Here is a 16077-nt window from a genome sequence, read left to right as displayed (position 1 = left end):
TGGTATATTATCTTGACATCTCTGATAAAAAAGAGCTTCAAAGCTCATCGGATTCCTCCAGTATAAATACAGTTTATGATTCTGACATTAAATGCCAATAATATGGCAATGTGAAATTTAGGATGTTGAAGAAAACTACAAATTGTAAACATTTTAAACGAGTCTGTGAAAATAAGGCACAAAATTATTGACTCCTGAAATATATTGCTGCAACCAATCGTGATGTCATCTTACACAACTGAAACATATTGCATCTAAATATGTTCAAATTAGATTTGAATTGCATTTAACACTATCTATTTTATGGTGATTGACAGTTTATCACATCACATTCATTTCCCAATATATACCACATTTGCATTGGAAGTCTACTTCGCATACTAAAATGCCTTTAAAAAATGCAATGCTTTGACAAAAATGTGTAAATGAGCACAATTGTTCATGCAAAGGCAATGGGTGAATGGAAAGACTGATAGAAAAATCTTGCAATAATTGAACTTTTTGGGATATTTAAGATGAATATCAAGTCAATTGACATACGTTTCGTATGTAAATTAGAACATTACAAAATCAGAAACCTGCAGCCTTGACTATGTTCCAATGATTCTGAATTTCTTCATTATGTTTTTTTTAAACCCTGCACTTTATCATCTATTCTATGTCTTATATTCCATCTCTGAATCTAAACCAATACTCACCAAGCTTTTACTTTCATGACAATGTTTACATTTTAAACATGTACAAGTCGCATTATTATGGCGTATTTTTGTATTCAATATGGAATTTATGAAATTTTTTCTATTATACCAGATATTATGTTGAGCTTTGTTGTGTCAACATGAAATATGTATCTGGGATTCACGATAAAGGTTACACTTTATGCTGAATGACATATCACATTGAATGTATGCAACAAATGTGTCTTATAAAATAATGTATGTGAATATACAATGGTCACGTAACAAGGATATCCATGAAAAATATATTTGGCTCCTTTATCCTTAATATAGACTTACTATATACCAGTGAAACTATTCAGAGATTACACTACATATACTACATATAATGCAATATATTAACAATTTAATGTAATATACCGATAAAATGTAAACTCACCTTTAATATAAAAGTGTAGTGATTTGTATATTCAAGGTCGATATGGGTCAGAGCCAACGCAAATTGCATCAATAAATCTGCTTTTAAAAGTTCCATATTTACTCGTGCATTTGTGTACATGTATGTAATGCAGAAGTGTGTGCGCGTGTAACCTCACCTTGACTCATTTCTAAAACGTGGCACAGGCAAAAGACAGCCAGTTCCTTGTTGTTCATTTCATACAGATACTGCCCTCTGCAGAAGAAAATACGAAATGCAAGCACATTGCGTTGACTTGTCATTGGGTGGCCCTTTCTGCCACGTCCTAATCACGTAATGAATGGATTTTAGGGGTGTAACGTCTCTAATAATATTTTTTTATACAAAAGTTAAGCATTTGTTAAATGACCTAGTTTGCTCAAAGTCAGGCACACATGGACCCAATGGCTTGACAGTATAATTTTTTCACAATTATATTCTCAACTGACAAAAAACGGCCCTTAAATTGTATGTTGTTTGTGTATATCATACATTTATTATAAACTATGTCAGCGATTAGTTAAATCTTTGCTCATATCTACATTTAATTTCATTTTTCTTTGGAAATGTTCTTAAAAAAATAGCTCTACATTGGCCTCTGATTTATATGTTAGTGGTTTATGCTGTAAAACGTTTGGCTAATTATGATCAAATACTGTGGTGGCAAAAACTGCATTTCTGTCAAAATGAATACAGCCCTCTCTATTTTGAATCCTGCACATTACCATACTTATTTTGAAGATAGTGACTATATGAATCAATCACATTCACAAAAATGAAAGCCATTGTTTACTTTAATATTTTGTGAAACTTATAATATGAATAAGTACGTAGAACAATCTCAGATACCTACCACATTGCATACAACAGTTGTATACAAAAGTTGCTCTGCCATGCTTCTATGGAATACATTTTCCAGCAGAACACTTATGATGATCAACAAGAGATTAAGTGACCGTTTTATATTCGTGCAATTTCAAAAAAATCATGCAATACATCGAACAAAATGTAGAGCAATATGTGTAATTCTAGAAATCCCCGCATAAATGTACACATACATTCCATTAGAGTCTTGAAACCAAAAAACTTCGAATGCTGATGAGTTAATGACATTATAAACACACGAATACTTTTCATCGTCAACGTTGTTGCATAGATGATGTTAATATTTTATGGGCTCAAGAAAAAAAAAGACACGGTTGCTAAAGAATGGCTTTAAAAGGTAGCGAGTGATAATCCAATACTAATACCACAGTGTCCAATTACTGCTTTTTTTTCCGTGCCTTAAATGCTAATGTTGTTTGCTCTTCCCTGGGTGGCAGCAGGAGTTAAGGAAGGGAGATGCGAGCATTAAACAGAGCTCTCGGAGACCCCTTTTATTGTGCTCAGGCTCAGGGCCCCGTTCCCGGGGGGAGACGCGCAAGGTGTTAATCTGCCGATTGTCTTGCGATGGGGTAGGGGGGGGTAGCCAATGTTGGCCATTGTGCATCGTCAGAGCTGATGGACAGCAGCAAGAAATGGAATCCGTGTGAGAGAGGGACCCGCACGAGAAGAGGGAGGGAAAGGTAAACAGAGATTAAAGCTTCATTGTGCACGCCAGGCAGGGGGCCCTTTGTTGAAATGGTAGGGGAAGAGAGAGAGATGGGGGGGGGGATAGGAGTGGTAGGGTAGAAAGGGGGTAGGGATGCATCAATCCCATGCTGGGGTGGGCGTCTCCATGACAAGTGTGGCAGACCTCGACTCTTCTATCCCAAAAAAATGACAAATGAAGCAAAGGCCGATATAGGTCTTATCATCCATGAAACATGATTGCCTTTGATTCCACATTAGTCTTTGATTCCAAAATTACAACATCAGAATTACGTGGTCTTCGCGTGGCAGCTGTATGAAGGACACAAATCCCATTGTTATACATGTACAGCCGTTTTTTCAATCCACTGCTGGATGAATGTTTTGTCGTGCCATGTAAGTCATGGAAGTTTTTTAATCAACCACACATCACCACGCTGGTCAGTGCAGGTCAGTGAAGAGAGCAGGGGCCCATGACTGGTTCAGTTGTCACGAACTAATGATGTTTGCCGTGGCTGGCAATCAAGAACCAAGTTTGCTTGGTTCATAACACAGCGTGCTAACCATTGCGCTACCACTACACCCCCCATTGTTATAAAACGCACTGTCAATTCAATGTTGCATGCTACAACTGAGCGGTGAAGCAGCGGGTTCGCGCACTTTCGTTATAAGCCCGGCGACACGAGCCCAGTTTCCAGCCGCGGCTAACATCAATGGCGAGAGCAATATCTAAACGGGATCTCGCCGTCCCCATCACCAACCCGCACTACTGCCCAGCGTGGTCAAGTGTGGTGAGAGGGCCCATATGCCTCCCTCGCACCCTCCTTTGCCTCCCCAACAACACTCTCCTCAAAGCATCACTCTCCACTGCGTCTCTCCCACCCATAACGTTCACCCCCTGCGTGGGACCCTAACTCCTCCGTTGGCTACGCACGGTGCGATAGAAGTTCAACATACATATGTACACAACTCGCTTAGTGGTGTTACTCCATTTTCCTCTTAGCCCTCTCGTATTCCCATGTTCAACCCCGTCTGACTGTACGCTAATACCTTCCCCTGTTTTTTTTTTCAATAATAAAATACTTCTGATAAACAAGATAAAAACATCCATAATAGAGGTTTTTGGGGGTTAGATCGCGTAAATATATAAATGTGTCGTTAAAACCCGCCACCACCCGACACAGCCAACTCGTGAGGGTTGTCACGTAAACTAGTTGGCTGTGTTGGCTGAGTCGGGTGGTGGCGGGTTTTAACGACACATTTATAAAGCCTACGTGTTAAAGATAAAAACACCATGCCTGACATAACGTGGGGAGACCTTTCATCTGGCAATGGTTTGATGAAGGGCTGTAAATTATTATTATAACAATTACAATTTAGGGGGACTTCACGTAAGAAAAGGCGAATATGATCAAATGTATGATGTATGATATACATTTGATTATCAAGAAATATTTCCCATTGCACTAAAAATCAATCGCCATCTATGCACTAAATTTCGATTTAAAGCTTTCGTGACTGCAGGGATTCATCTTCTTGGTTCTTTCGGTAAAGTCACGTAGAAGGGAGCTAATAAAATAATTAAAATAAAACATAATAAAATAATACAATTCTCACGACGTTTCGGCCAGGACGGCTGCTTGCGTTGTGGCCGAAACGTCGTGAGAATTGTATTATTTTATTATGTTTTATTTTTATTATTTTATTATCTCCCTTCTACGTGACTTTACCGAAACAACCAAGAAAACATCTATGCACTGTTGAAGAAAAGGACAATTGAGCTACTGCTATTGTATACAAGTGTGGGTTAAATATTTAAACAATAAACTCGATGCATTTACTGTGGACATGTATATAGCATTAAATATTGGCATGAGTAGTAATAGTTTTAAAATGAAAATTTTAATATTAAAAACACTGTCAATATTGGAAGTTACCACGTCCCCGTAACTTAGCAACCAAAAACATTTGACACAAGCTCACTCCCAGGCCGTGCACTTTGGCACCAAGCGCTCATCAACAGCTCCAATCAGATCATTATCCTGGCCTTTGGACATTTTTCTGTCGGAACGCTGAGAAGACAAATCAGGGTCTGGCCTGGGAGAAACTTAATCCAATTGTAAGCTGCCGGCAAATGCACAAAGCAAATGAAATCCTGAAACTCTTTTGCAGAAAGCTGACCTCCCGCAGAAGCTAAATGGCCGCAATGTTCCGGCCTGGCAGAGGATTTGTGCCGTGGAGCGTCTCACCTCATCAGGTAGAGGTGGAACGAGGTTGGCTGCAGGTGGATCGCCTTGGTCACATCACAGAGGGCGCTGTGGAGGTCGCCAACCTGTTAGAAAATGTAAACACGTTTGACAATTGAACATTACTTTGTAAAAACAGGAACAGAAAGAGATACAAAAACGTTGCATCGATCGGCATTTCAGAGTAAGACAATCACTGAACTTGCAGTGTTTTATTTGTATATAAAATGTGTTTAGTTATTTCAGCCCAAATTCACCATTGCTTTCCAAACTATATAATATATGTATATATTTTTTTTCCTTACAGTAAGTGTGACAATCTTTATAATATTTATATATATGTCTTGAGTTGAATAATGAACGAAACTGGTGGGTGGCCTCAGAATTCTTAGCAACTGTTCTTTGACCCATTGTGAAGCCTTCAGTGTGGTGATCTTTGATGTCTTGCTTGCGTTTGTTTTGGGTGTCTTCTCATTGATTCTGGTCCCTTTTGTTACTATAGATAGTGGTATTTGCAGATCATCCTTAGCTACCAACCAATGCATTCAGTCCTAGTTCATTATACAGAGCAACAGCATTCCACCCAGTTGCCAATCAATGCAACGTGGTAACCACATGCAGTCAACTTTAAATTTGCATCAGTGCGATACATATACACATCATTGATGACATGTTGGGGGAATTTAAAACATTATTCACTTACACAACATCTTCATACAACATGTTGCAAAAAGAGTAACTTATTATTGGAAGAATATACGTGAAATTAAGTTCTGCTTTGATTGTTTTACTTTGTTCTATGTTCCAACACTCTCTAATTTGGGGGAGATCACTCACAACTGATCTTGGATTCAGATTCAAATTGGAAAGAGATATTGCATTTCCATGGTTATCACCTCGTTTCAAAGACCGCGGTTGACCTGGTGGAATTAACACACAGAGTAGAGAAAAACGTGGCAAAGGCCCGTGTGCCCAGCAACGCGAATCCCACCGCCTCTCCCCATGAACACGAAAAGAAGCGCGTGGCAGCAGCTTCGACCAACCTTATGGTATGCGTCAGCCCGATGCACGTAGGCGCGGGCGCAGGTAGGCAAGGTCTTCAAGGCCGCAGTAAAACACTTTATGGCCGCATGGTATTGCTCCTTCACCGTGAGCAGGATCAGTCCTAGATTCATGTGGGCTAGAGCCACAGTCCTTCCATTCATCACAGTGTAAGTAAAAAATACTAATTTACAAGCAAATATATCATAAAGGTAAATGTTTAAATCAGTACAGAAAAATAAGCGTTGCACGATCTTGACTCCACAGCTATTATTCGTTTTGGAACTGAAGAATGTATGCATATATTTACTTAATAATATAATGCAGTTCAAGATGATCTTTACACATTAAACAAAATGGAAATGTGTACGTGAAAATCACTTACGTGTGGGATGCTAATACAAAGGTCATTCCATTCATTTCAATATTCCCTCTTTTTTTAAATGCCCAAAGTAAATATGGTGAGCTTATGGACACATATTATCTTATTATAAGTGGATTATGTTATCGGAGTCTTGATGATAGCATACTTTGTAACCAGTCCGTTGCGTTATTCAAAACTCTTGTACACAGCTGCAGATGCCACGAAGAGGCATCTTACAATTATTATTCCCTTTTAGTGATTCAATTAAGTGCCACAATTCGTGGTTGAGATCAAATTTAGGAAGAGTTAAAAATATATATTCTCGTGCATGCATAGCCTCACGTAGCTGCAGGGTCTATGCGAACAAATTACACGCAATAATTTAAAATAACCGATTCTTACACGCACAATTCTAGCTCTGTGAAGGCATCGATTTGAATCAATAAATTGATGCAATGCTACGTGCTAAAAAAATACCCAGTACTACTTAAGATGCACTTCGTGGTATGTTGACAAAACTGGTATCCGCTGCTAAGCTACAGGGGCATGCGATCACATGACCCATTAGACCTCTTGACTAGGATTCATTATTGTATAAGCCACACACTTGTCTTTCAATGTATTATTGCTCACAAGTGATACCAGGAACATGCAAATGGAATACTAAGCAATGCTGAAAGGCTAACGGTGGATTGATGAAACACACCAACCTGTCCATCTGCTGTACAATCTCAAAGTCACAGATTGCTTGTGTCCACCTTCCCATCTGGGCGTACAGCATCCCACGGTGCAGGAAAGCCAGCATATTGTCTGCCCGGTTGTTCAAGAGGACTGTAGAAACAAGGACCACAAAGAAAAGTAAAGTATTCAAAGCTGGTAAGAAAGCAATGTTACTTGATTGCGATCTAAGTTCATATAAACTAGACTAAAACTAAACTTTGTTTTATTTTGACCAGGTAAGGCCCACTGACTTATTTTTCAGAAGCGACCTGGCCACACACGATAGCTCAACGAAGTGGCTTACCATTGTGTGGAAGTGGTATAGCAGCCAAAAACTCTAAACGCATGTCGATTCTAAATGTGTAGGGAAAACAGGAGGGCTCGGAGAAAAATCCATGCGACAACGGGGAGAACATCAATACTCTAAACGTACAAGCGTCAGGGTCGGGATGAAACCCACGACTTCCTGCATACCAGGCGAGGGAGTTAAGATCTCGCCTCCACGGCACCCTATGCACAAACACAAGTTGTCAATGCACGTTGCAAACATGTAACTAAAATTATGATTTGAACCCAAATGCACTGTACATATTCAAACTGAACCTTGGAGATAAATTAAGGTAGGTTTAATGATTAACATATCGTATCTAAACTTACATCTGCACTAAAAACAAAGCAAAGTACAATACAATTTACAAATTGGACAAGGCAGTCATTCATAGGCAGAGGACAAATATCTTTAGTCCAGCATAAGGGCAGGGAGTCTAGAGCACGAATGGCTGGGGGAAGGGAGTTCGAGATGATGGGGGCAGCAGGGGAGACTGAGCGACCTCCCACTGAGCAAAGGTTGCCTGGAGCTTGGTTGCTGGAGCAGAGAGTTGCGTGGAAGAGGGTGAGATGAAAGGGGGCCAAAGTATGTAAGAGCGAATCGTCCATGGAGGATCTTGAAGGAAGGACAGACTATTTGGATGATGTGTTAGGGGTGCCACAGTGGCGAGATGTTAACTACCTCGCCTGGTATACAAGAGGTCATGTGGATTTTTCTCCGGGTCCTCTGCTTTTTTCCTCCACATTTAGAAACGTGCGTTTAAAGTATTTGGCTATTATAACGTTTCACAAAAGCCACTTTGTTGAGCTATCATCCGTGGCTAGGTCGCTTCTGAAAAACAGCCATATAACTCAGTCGGCCTTACCTAGTATAATAAAAAAAAAGTTCAGTTTGTTTAGTTTTAGTGTTATGATTTCCTGCAGGTGCGAGATGTCTTGCCGGTGTGAGATCTCTTGCTGGTCAATATTTCAACAGCTTTCAATGACATCACACCTGAGATGCTGAGGTCCTGCAGAGCCTTTGTCGGGAGAGCTTCACGCAGGAGGCACCCTCGATGGTAGAAGCCGATCCAGTTCTTTGGGTCCAAGCGGATGCTCAACGTAAAGTCTTTGATTGCCTCCTTGTAGCAGTTCACACCGGCGTACGCTATTCCTCGATGTGTACTGGAAAAATAAAAAAAGATAATTTAAAGCCCTTCGTTAAGCCATTGCTGGTTGAAGGCCTCCCCATGTCGTGTAGGGTATGGGGTTTGTTAGCTCTACGTGATCACACTGATCAGTGCCGATTGGTGACTCTACGTGATCACACTTATCAGTGCCGATTGATGTGAGCTGTGGCTGGAAATTGTGCTCAGGAAGGGAGGTTCAGTACAGCGTTCTCACCAATTTGCCACCTCTCTCCAAATATGTGCTTTATTTGTACAAATTGTAGCACAAATGTGCAATGTATGATTGGCCAACAGAAAAATGGCTTTGAGAAAGTATGTTTTAATTACATAATGGTTGCTGTAAAGAATTACCTGGGAATGTAAGGATGCATCAATTCATTGATTTAAATCAATTCTGTACGTTCACGATACAGACAATGTAAAATTTGTATTTGAATACATCAATTACAATGCATGAAAAAAAATACGCAAATGACATGCTAATGTTACATTATGGATTATAAGGCATGCAATACTGCACAATAACGAGAAACAATTAAGAACTAATACCGATGCAATGTAAAAAATGACAAAAACAAATGGGCTATCGAAATGAATCATTATAGGTGCATTAGTTACCGATGCAGTGCATTGTTCGGCTCTCGATCAATCAAAGTTGTAAAGTCCTGGATGGCAGCAGCCCAATCTCTTTGCTTCAAGTGAAATCTTCCACACCTTATCAACGCTTCCACCTGGCTTGGGTTGATACGGGCAGCCTGGAGGTGACATTTTTCAGAGTTAAGATGTATTCTCCAATTTAAATAAAATACTGCAGTACATTTGGAGGCAATGCAGTACCTGAATTTAAATTACTTTGTAATAATGTAAGTTAAACATTTAATTCCCGTTGTCAGTGCATTTGTACAATAGACAGCACATAGCAGGGCTATTTGAATATAGACATAAGCATGGGGAAATAATCTAAATATCACTTGTACAATATGCATATGAAATAGAAAGATTTTAATCGTGCCTTATTACATTGCAGTGAAACATAAAATTAATTTTAAAACAACCACGAAAAAATGTGCGTGTACCTTTAAACATCGTACAATACGTAATAATCTCTACACATCAGTTGTTCAATCCTTACATATAAAAATATTTAGTTTTTGAACCAACCTTAATCAGGGTGCCGTTATGAATAATGACTTAGAACATACGTGTGCAATTTTCACATGCCAAAGATTTATAATTTAAAACATACAGCACCTGAGCATAATCCTGCATAGCCAGTTGCATATCCCCTCTCCGCTGATTGGCTTCCGCACGTCGAAAGTAACTCTCATAATCCTCAGAGTTGTACTTTATAGCCTGGCTGTAGTTGCACAGAGCCATGTCGATGTCTCCGAGACTGCTGTGTATTTCTGCGCGGGATCTATATGCGTCTTTGTGAAATACAGGACAGAATTGCCTTCACATTTGCAGAGCTCTGAAATGTGACGTGCTTTACAGACATTGCAACGGATTTGCCGCGCAACACTTTGCTTTTGTTACTGAAATGTAGTAGAGTACAATGTCGCATGTCATCTGACTCACTGCGAACTGGGTAATAGATAGATATATGAATATATGTAGAAAATGACCGTAGGCATATATAAAATAACTGGAGCAAAAGTAAAGCACAAACTACTTGTTAAACATGGGAAAATGTACTGCTATAGATTAGAAGCGAATGGATACTGTACGTGCACGTGTATAGAAAATGACAGTAACACCATGCACTGAGTTGGGGTGGCGAATAGATCAAGGCGGATATGTGAGTTGGATACGTGACGTTGTACCTTTACTGTATAATCGTGTCTTGTGAAAAATACGTGTGTATGTAGGTATGTATGTGATTAGTGAGTCGTAGGGTAATACCTGCACGTGTCTGGTTATGTTTGAGGATGAAGTTCAGGTCATGTAGTGCAGCACGCGGATTGTCTTGCAGCAGGTGAATAAAGTGTCGATGCCAGTATGCGTCCAGCAGCATCACTTCCTTGTCGATGGCCTGAAGAAAATTGTGTTCATGACAATGAGGAATACATGTATCGTCCTATTATTATTGTGTGCGTTATGGCAATTATGTAAAGTCATACTTTTCCCATGTTGAAAACCAGCCGAGCAATTATACGGTCAAATTTTGCACGCAACACAGGCGATGGTTCTTAGCGGAGTAGGAAACGGAGGTAATAAATGATCTCACGGCAGGCTGAACCGCGAAGCAATTTCAGAATTTCATCACAATGCATACATGTCGGTGAAAAGAGAAAAAAATGCAATGTATAAAACTGCATACAACTTACTGTATCTAAATCTGACTTTGCCAAATCGAGCCGCCCAAGCTTTCTGTAGACAGCTCCCCTGCGACAAAAATGAAATGACGAGGGCTGTCCTTGAGCCTCAATGAGACCAGAGAGACGTTCAACTTCTGCTTCAAGATCCTCCTTCCCTGGCTTCAGCTCTGCAAACCCCGTGTTCACACCAGCAGGCGCAGCACTAGCATCACGAATTTCAACATCTGTCTTATCTACTGCTGATACACCTAACGCCTCCGAATTGGTCCCTGTAGCCGCATGCAATAAGTTGTTGCTGGGCTTTGGTTGAGGAGGAAACACTTCATCAAACCAGCGGTTCCAAATGTCTCGGACCCACTCCCGAGGACTTTCATCTTCAGGGATTCTGCCCTGATTGTCGGCAAAGCTCCCAAAATCCAAACACCGTGGAAGGCTTGGTCTACGGCGGTCACGATGAACGCTGTGTAAAACCCACGAGTGTGGCTTCCTGCGTGGGCTCTGCAGATGAGGATCTGAACAACACCTGCAATAACAAAGCAAACGGAGATTTTTTTGTAAATGACACACTTTAGGAACCGCACGCGAAGAAAAAAATACGTCTCGAAAACCCCAGTCGGAAGGATAATATCTAATATGAAGTGTGTACGGTATTCCGTGCAACGCCATAGAATTGTTTATGTAAAGGCACACATAATACCTTGTCAAGAGCCTTGGGGGTAACTGGAGCTGATCCAAGACAGCTTCGAGCTTGTCTGGGTGGAGTGAATGTCTTTTTTTCTTCTTTTTCTTTGGGTAATGGACATATTTTAGACCTGCTTCTCTGGCCTTTTCAGCTGGAGTTAATTTGGCAATTTTTTGCCTTGGCTTAACACACACTTCTGTTTGATCAGAACTTTTTGCAGAAGCATCTTGAAGTTCTTTGGCAGCAAATTGTAGCATCGCTTTGTGAGCTTCCAGTTCATCCATGCAAGTCCTGAAGTCAGAAGGTGCTTTCAAATTAAAGTCAGAATCTTCATGATTTAAAGATGGCTCAGATGTGCATTTCCTTGGTTTTAACATGTGGTTTACCTTCTCGACTACAGAATATACGTGCCAATTTAAAAGTCTTGGATCTTCGCATTTTTCACTTGAACATGTTTCCCACACTTCTTGCTGTAACAAAGCAACAAAAAAACAAATGCTATTCATGCACTGTTTGACAGGAACGTATCCAATTAGAGGCAGCCAATTGCACTACATTGTCTCTGTTTTTTTACGTGATGTTAAAAGTTGTATTGACCGTTTTATTCCAAAACAGTATGAACTAAGGAAACTAAATCACTCATGAAAATGAACTCGGGATTCCATAACGGGACTCCACTGGCTACATTCCTCAATTTAGAAATAAAATGCGAGCTATTTTAATGCAATTGGACGTTCATAACGATGCACGTATCACACGCCACCCTGTAAAAAGTTGCTATATAAACAGCAACATGCAGTTATGCTAAACACAAAAAATAGTATACAAACATCAAAACATATTAATGCACCTGCTATAGATAACCAATTTTGGGGCAGTTTGTCAGAGATAGATATTAACATGCACACCTCTAGTAAATGAGACACACACACACATTAGAAGTTGTTTAGAAATCGTACTGCATTTTTTTTGCTCTCAATAACAAAAGCACATACACACAGAGTTGGACATTACCTACACACGCACGCACTTTGTCTCAGTAACAATTTATGAAGATTCGCAAATTGTTGGGAATGTAAAAAATATCAGTGTCAATAATTTAAATAGCCTAAGGAAAAACCTCAGCTTTTGTAAAAATAGGCAGAACACAAACAACATCGCTGTGTTTTATATTTATATTATTTTATTATTTCTCTTCTATGTGACTTTACCGAAAGAACCAATAATATGAATCCCTGCAGTCACGAAAGCTTTAAATAAAAAATCTCGACTTGTAACAATATAATTTTTCATACAGGTCACCATTTTGAAGACGACGCCACACTTATCATTACATTCGGCTGTACAGTATTTGTTTAAAAATGTTCCACTTGAAAGAAAAACAATCCCAAGGTGAGAACATATATATACACGCAATGTTTTTTTTACACTACACCTTTTCATCTGTAGTGCGGCTACACCCAAAGTGCAAACACGTGTGGGTACACCCAAGAGCTGGCCTGCGGTGGTAAATAAAGTGTGTGGCCAAGCCGGTGTTGAAAGCTCGTCAAGAGAGCTAAACCTTGCAGAACAATGGCCTGTGTTCAGTGTGGGGGGGGGGGGCATGTCAGTGTGGGGGGGGGGCATGTACCTGTCTCCGTGCCCCGCCAGAGCCTGCGCAGGTCACCACGAGGTCACTGAGTGACCGCAACGGCCCGGGTCTGCCCAAGGCTGGCTCTGATCCATAAGTCCGAGATAACACACGACCCTATTCAATTCCAGGTCGCCAATTATTAACCAGCAAAGAGCGAATGCTCTTTTAAACAGAGTATTTACTGCAAGTGACGTGCAATATATATATAATTGTGAGACATTTACACTTTTGTGCAGAGTATGGTTTGAGTAAAAGTGCATCGTTGTGTTTTGAAATGTGTGAAAAATAAAGTGTGTAAAGCCGCAGCTTTTATTTCACGTATGTCCTATGTTGGATGTTTTACCAAGATTACATTTAAATATGTATTCAATACAGTCATAAAAAATAAAGATGGTTATTAATAGAATTCTGTGACTCACGATATGATCTCTCTCTTCAAGACGTTCTCTCATCTCTTCTTCATCATCATCATCATCGCCTTCATTATCCATTTCAGCAGGAAGTGCCTCTGTATCGGCCATTGTTTTCAACAGATCAGTCTGCTCGTAACAGAAACGTTGTTTCACAATTGTATAATGCCCCGTAAGATTAAATGACATTGTCAGTCAATTATTGAAATTCATATTTTTTTCTAGACTGAATTATAATACCTAAAGAAAGCCTGGCAGTGTTTGAAATCATCCACCACCTCCTTCCCAAGTAATTTATTATTTTTATATACACACAAGGTGGAGCGGTGGGTGAGACAGTGGCTCACGCACTGAACTATGAACCCGGTGACCTACGTTTGATTCCCAGCCATGGCTATTATCAGCAGTGAGTGATAGTTTAACTGATCATGGGCACCTTCACAAAGCCACACTGACTCATTAGTGTGGTGAAGCATGGACCACCAACCCCCATGACTGTGTGAATAACAAATTATTTTGTTATTCACACATTCAATACATATTTATACACAGCACGGCACATATATAAGAGATAATATATTAAAGGTATGCACTCACACTTATTACATTATACTGTACTGTATAAAAATACAACATGCTGTGGTGACATCTGAAACCAATGCATTGATTAAAAGATCATATGAAAATGGAACTTAAAAATAAGGCTAGCAATCAAGTTCTACTTTTTCATTCCTCATTCTCAAAATGTTCTTATACATTCGATATAATGTACTGTTATTGTAGAAAATGTATAATGGTATAATTCTTATCCTGCAACTGCAAGCCTAGCAGAAGGGAGACATGGTTACTGGCAGGATCACAAATAGAAAATGTATTATTTAAAAAAAGTACTGTTGTTTTAATTTTGCCATCGGTGTCATGTCATGCAACGACATAGCCATCTGTGTTAGGAAACAGCCCATTAAATAGGACACTACAGAGCTACTTCTGAGATTCCATAAATTGACCAATGTCCCAGTAGTGGGCAGGACATTTCCAAATGATCCGCACAGAGATTGATGTCTGTGGCATGATATTCAAAACAATATTTTAAATTCTCAATGCTGAAATGGAGTAAATGTAAAAATGGTGGGGTTTTTTTTGAGTGCAGTCATTGGTGACGACACTTAAGAACCGATTGCATTACAGGCGGCTAGCTGTCTGAATTTGAACCCCGGCTCTCAGCCCTGTTAGCTCAGCACTCTTGACCTCTGGGCCACCCCAGGCAGCTCAAACATACCTGCAGAGTACATAAGATGGCATTCTAGTAAAAAAAATTTAAGGACAAGAAAAAGGCAGCTTTAAAGCATCAAATGCTTTTTTTCAGTTAGAAGATGCAATTTTTCTCCGCAGACATCGAATAAAGCCTATTTTTTTTATATGACCGCAGTTTAAATTTGCACATAACCAACAAAGAAAATCTTACCTGGTATATGGGACAAAGAAGCTGTTTGAAGTAAGAGGTTGGGCAAGCAAACTTAGGAGGCGAAGGATTCCAGAACAACCTTGAAACATCTATCTTCAGTGGCACCTGGCATTAAAAAGCAACCAAGGGTCTTTATTACACAGTACACCAAGGCTCTTGACAAGCACAGGTGCACATTATAAAGCATCGGGGAATTAAATGAATGAGCGTAAATGGGTGTATATGTATTTACACACACGATGGGAAATAAAAGTTCGGAATGACATCAATGCCATAAACTTACCTGCTTCCCAACCACACAAAACTGAGGACTTTGTACGCAGATCTCTGCGACCCTCTGCCATTCCTCTAGACTTGAAGGACATAGTGTTGGCATAACAGGTAGACAGTCTTTCTCAGAAGCTAATACTTCTGAAAGGGTGACTCCTTGCTCTAGAGTTCTGAAATACATTTTAAAAGAACAATAAAGTACCTATTTGATGCCGATCTGCAAGCCACCATCTCCGATGAGGGCACAGCTGGCTATCTACGGTGCGAAAGTTCTACATATGTACTACTTTATTATGTCACTACGTTAAATTTGCAAAACTCTGATTCAGAACACATTCTGTTAATTACATAAATATTAGTAACCAGTGGTGAAAAATTGCTCATTGTTGTGTATTGTTAAACAAAACATGTTATAGAAAACAAAAACCTCAAATAGAGACTTTTATAGACTTTTGGGGCAACTGCTATTAATGAGCACCTGTTAAGACTGGCACAGCATACATGGGGGTGGTATGACCAGCACACCACGTGGCCGTCTTTGTCTCCCCATAGTGTGATGTTAACACACCACACCAGATACTTATTGAAGGTTGAATTGACCTATGGGTGACTCAGGACCAGTTCAGATTGCACTCGCCACTGATATTAGCTGTGGCCAGGAAACAAACTGAGGTCAATGGGTTTGTAGCGCAGTACACCAACCTCTCAAAAGTTATATACAGACACATA

At 39.9% G+C, this 16077-nt stretch overlaps 1 protein-coding gene across 2 annotated transcripts in view; it reads right to left on the bottom strand.

Annotated features, from left to right (window-relative positions):
• TTC6 (tetratricopeptide repeat domain 6) overlaps nt 1-16077 on the bottom strand; it is a 49819-nt gene that overhangs the window by 27778 nt on the left and 5964 nt on the right. For both annotated transcript variants that reach the window (XM_078596513.1, XM_078596514.1), the window contains 14 exons: nt 15362-15518; nt 15079-15183; nt 13623-13742; nt 13201-13317; nt 11586-12040; nt 10898-11411; nt 10473-10602; nt 9822-9997; nt 9189-9325; nt 8396-8565; nt 7065-7185; nt 5993-6143; nt 4953-5035; nt 1274-1350 (listed from right to left, as the gene is read on the bottom strand). In XM_078596513.1, the coding sequence (XP_078452639.1) occupies nt 1274-1350; nt 4953-5035; nt 5993-6143; nt 7065-7185; nt 8396-8565; nt 9189-9325; nt 9822-9997; nt 10473-10602; nt 10898-11411; nt 11586-12040; nt 13201-13317; nt 13623-13742; nt 15079-15183; nt 15362-15518 (2513 nt within the window). The remainder of the gene's footprint in view (nt 1-1273; nt 1351-4952; nt 5036-5992; nt 6144-7064; nt 7186-8395; nt 8566-9188; nt 9326-9821; nt 9998-10472; nt 10603-10897; nt 11412-11585; nt 12041-13200; nt 13318-13622; nt 13743-15078; nt 15184-15361; nt 15519-16077) is intronic.

Source organism: Lampetra planeri, chromosome 7 (assembly GCF_965212315.1).
Source record: "Lampetra planeri chromosome 7, kcLamPlan1.2.h2, whole genome shotgun sequence".
In the NCBI taxonomy this organism is placed as follows: domain Eukaryota; kingdom Metazoa; phylum Chordata; class Hyperoartia; order Petromyzontiformes; family Petromyzontidae; genus Lampetra; species Lampetra planeri.
Note: the sequence above shows the minus strand (reverse complement) of the source record. Positions and strands in the feature narration are given on the sequence as shown.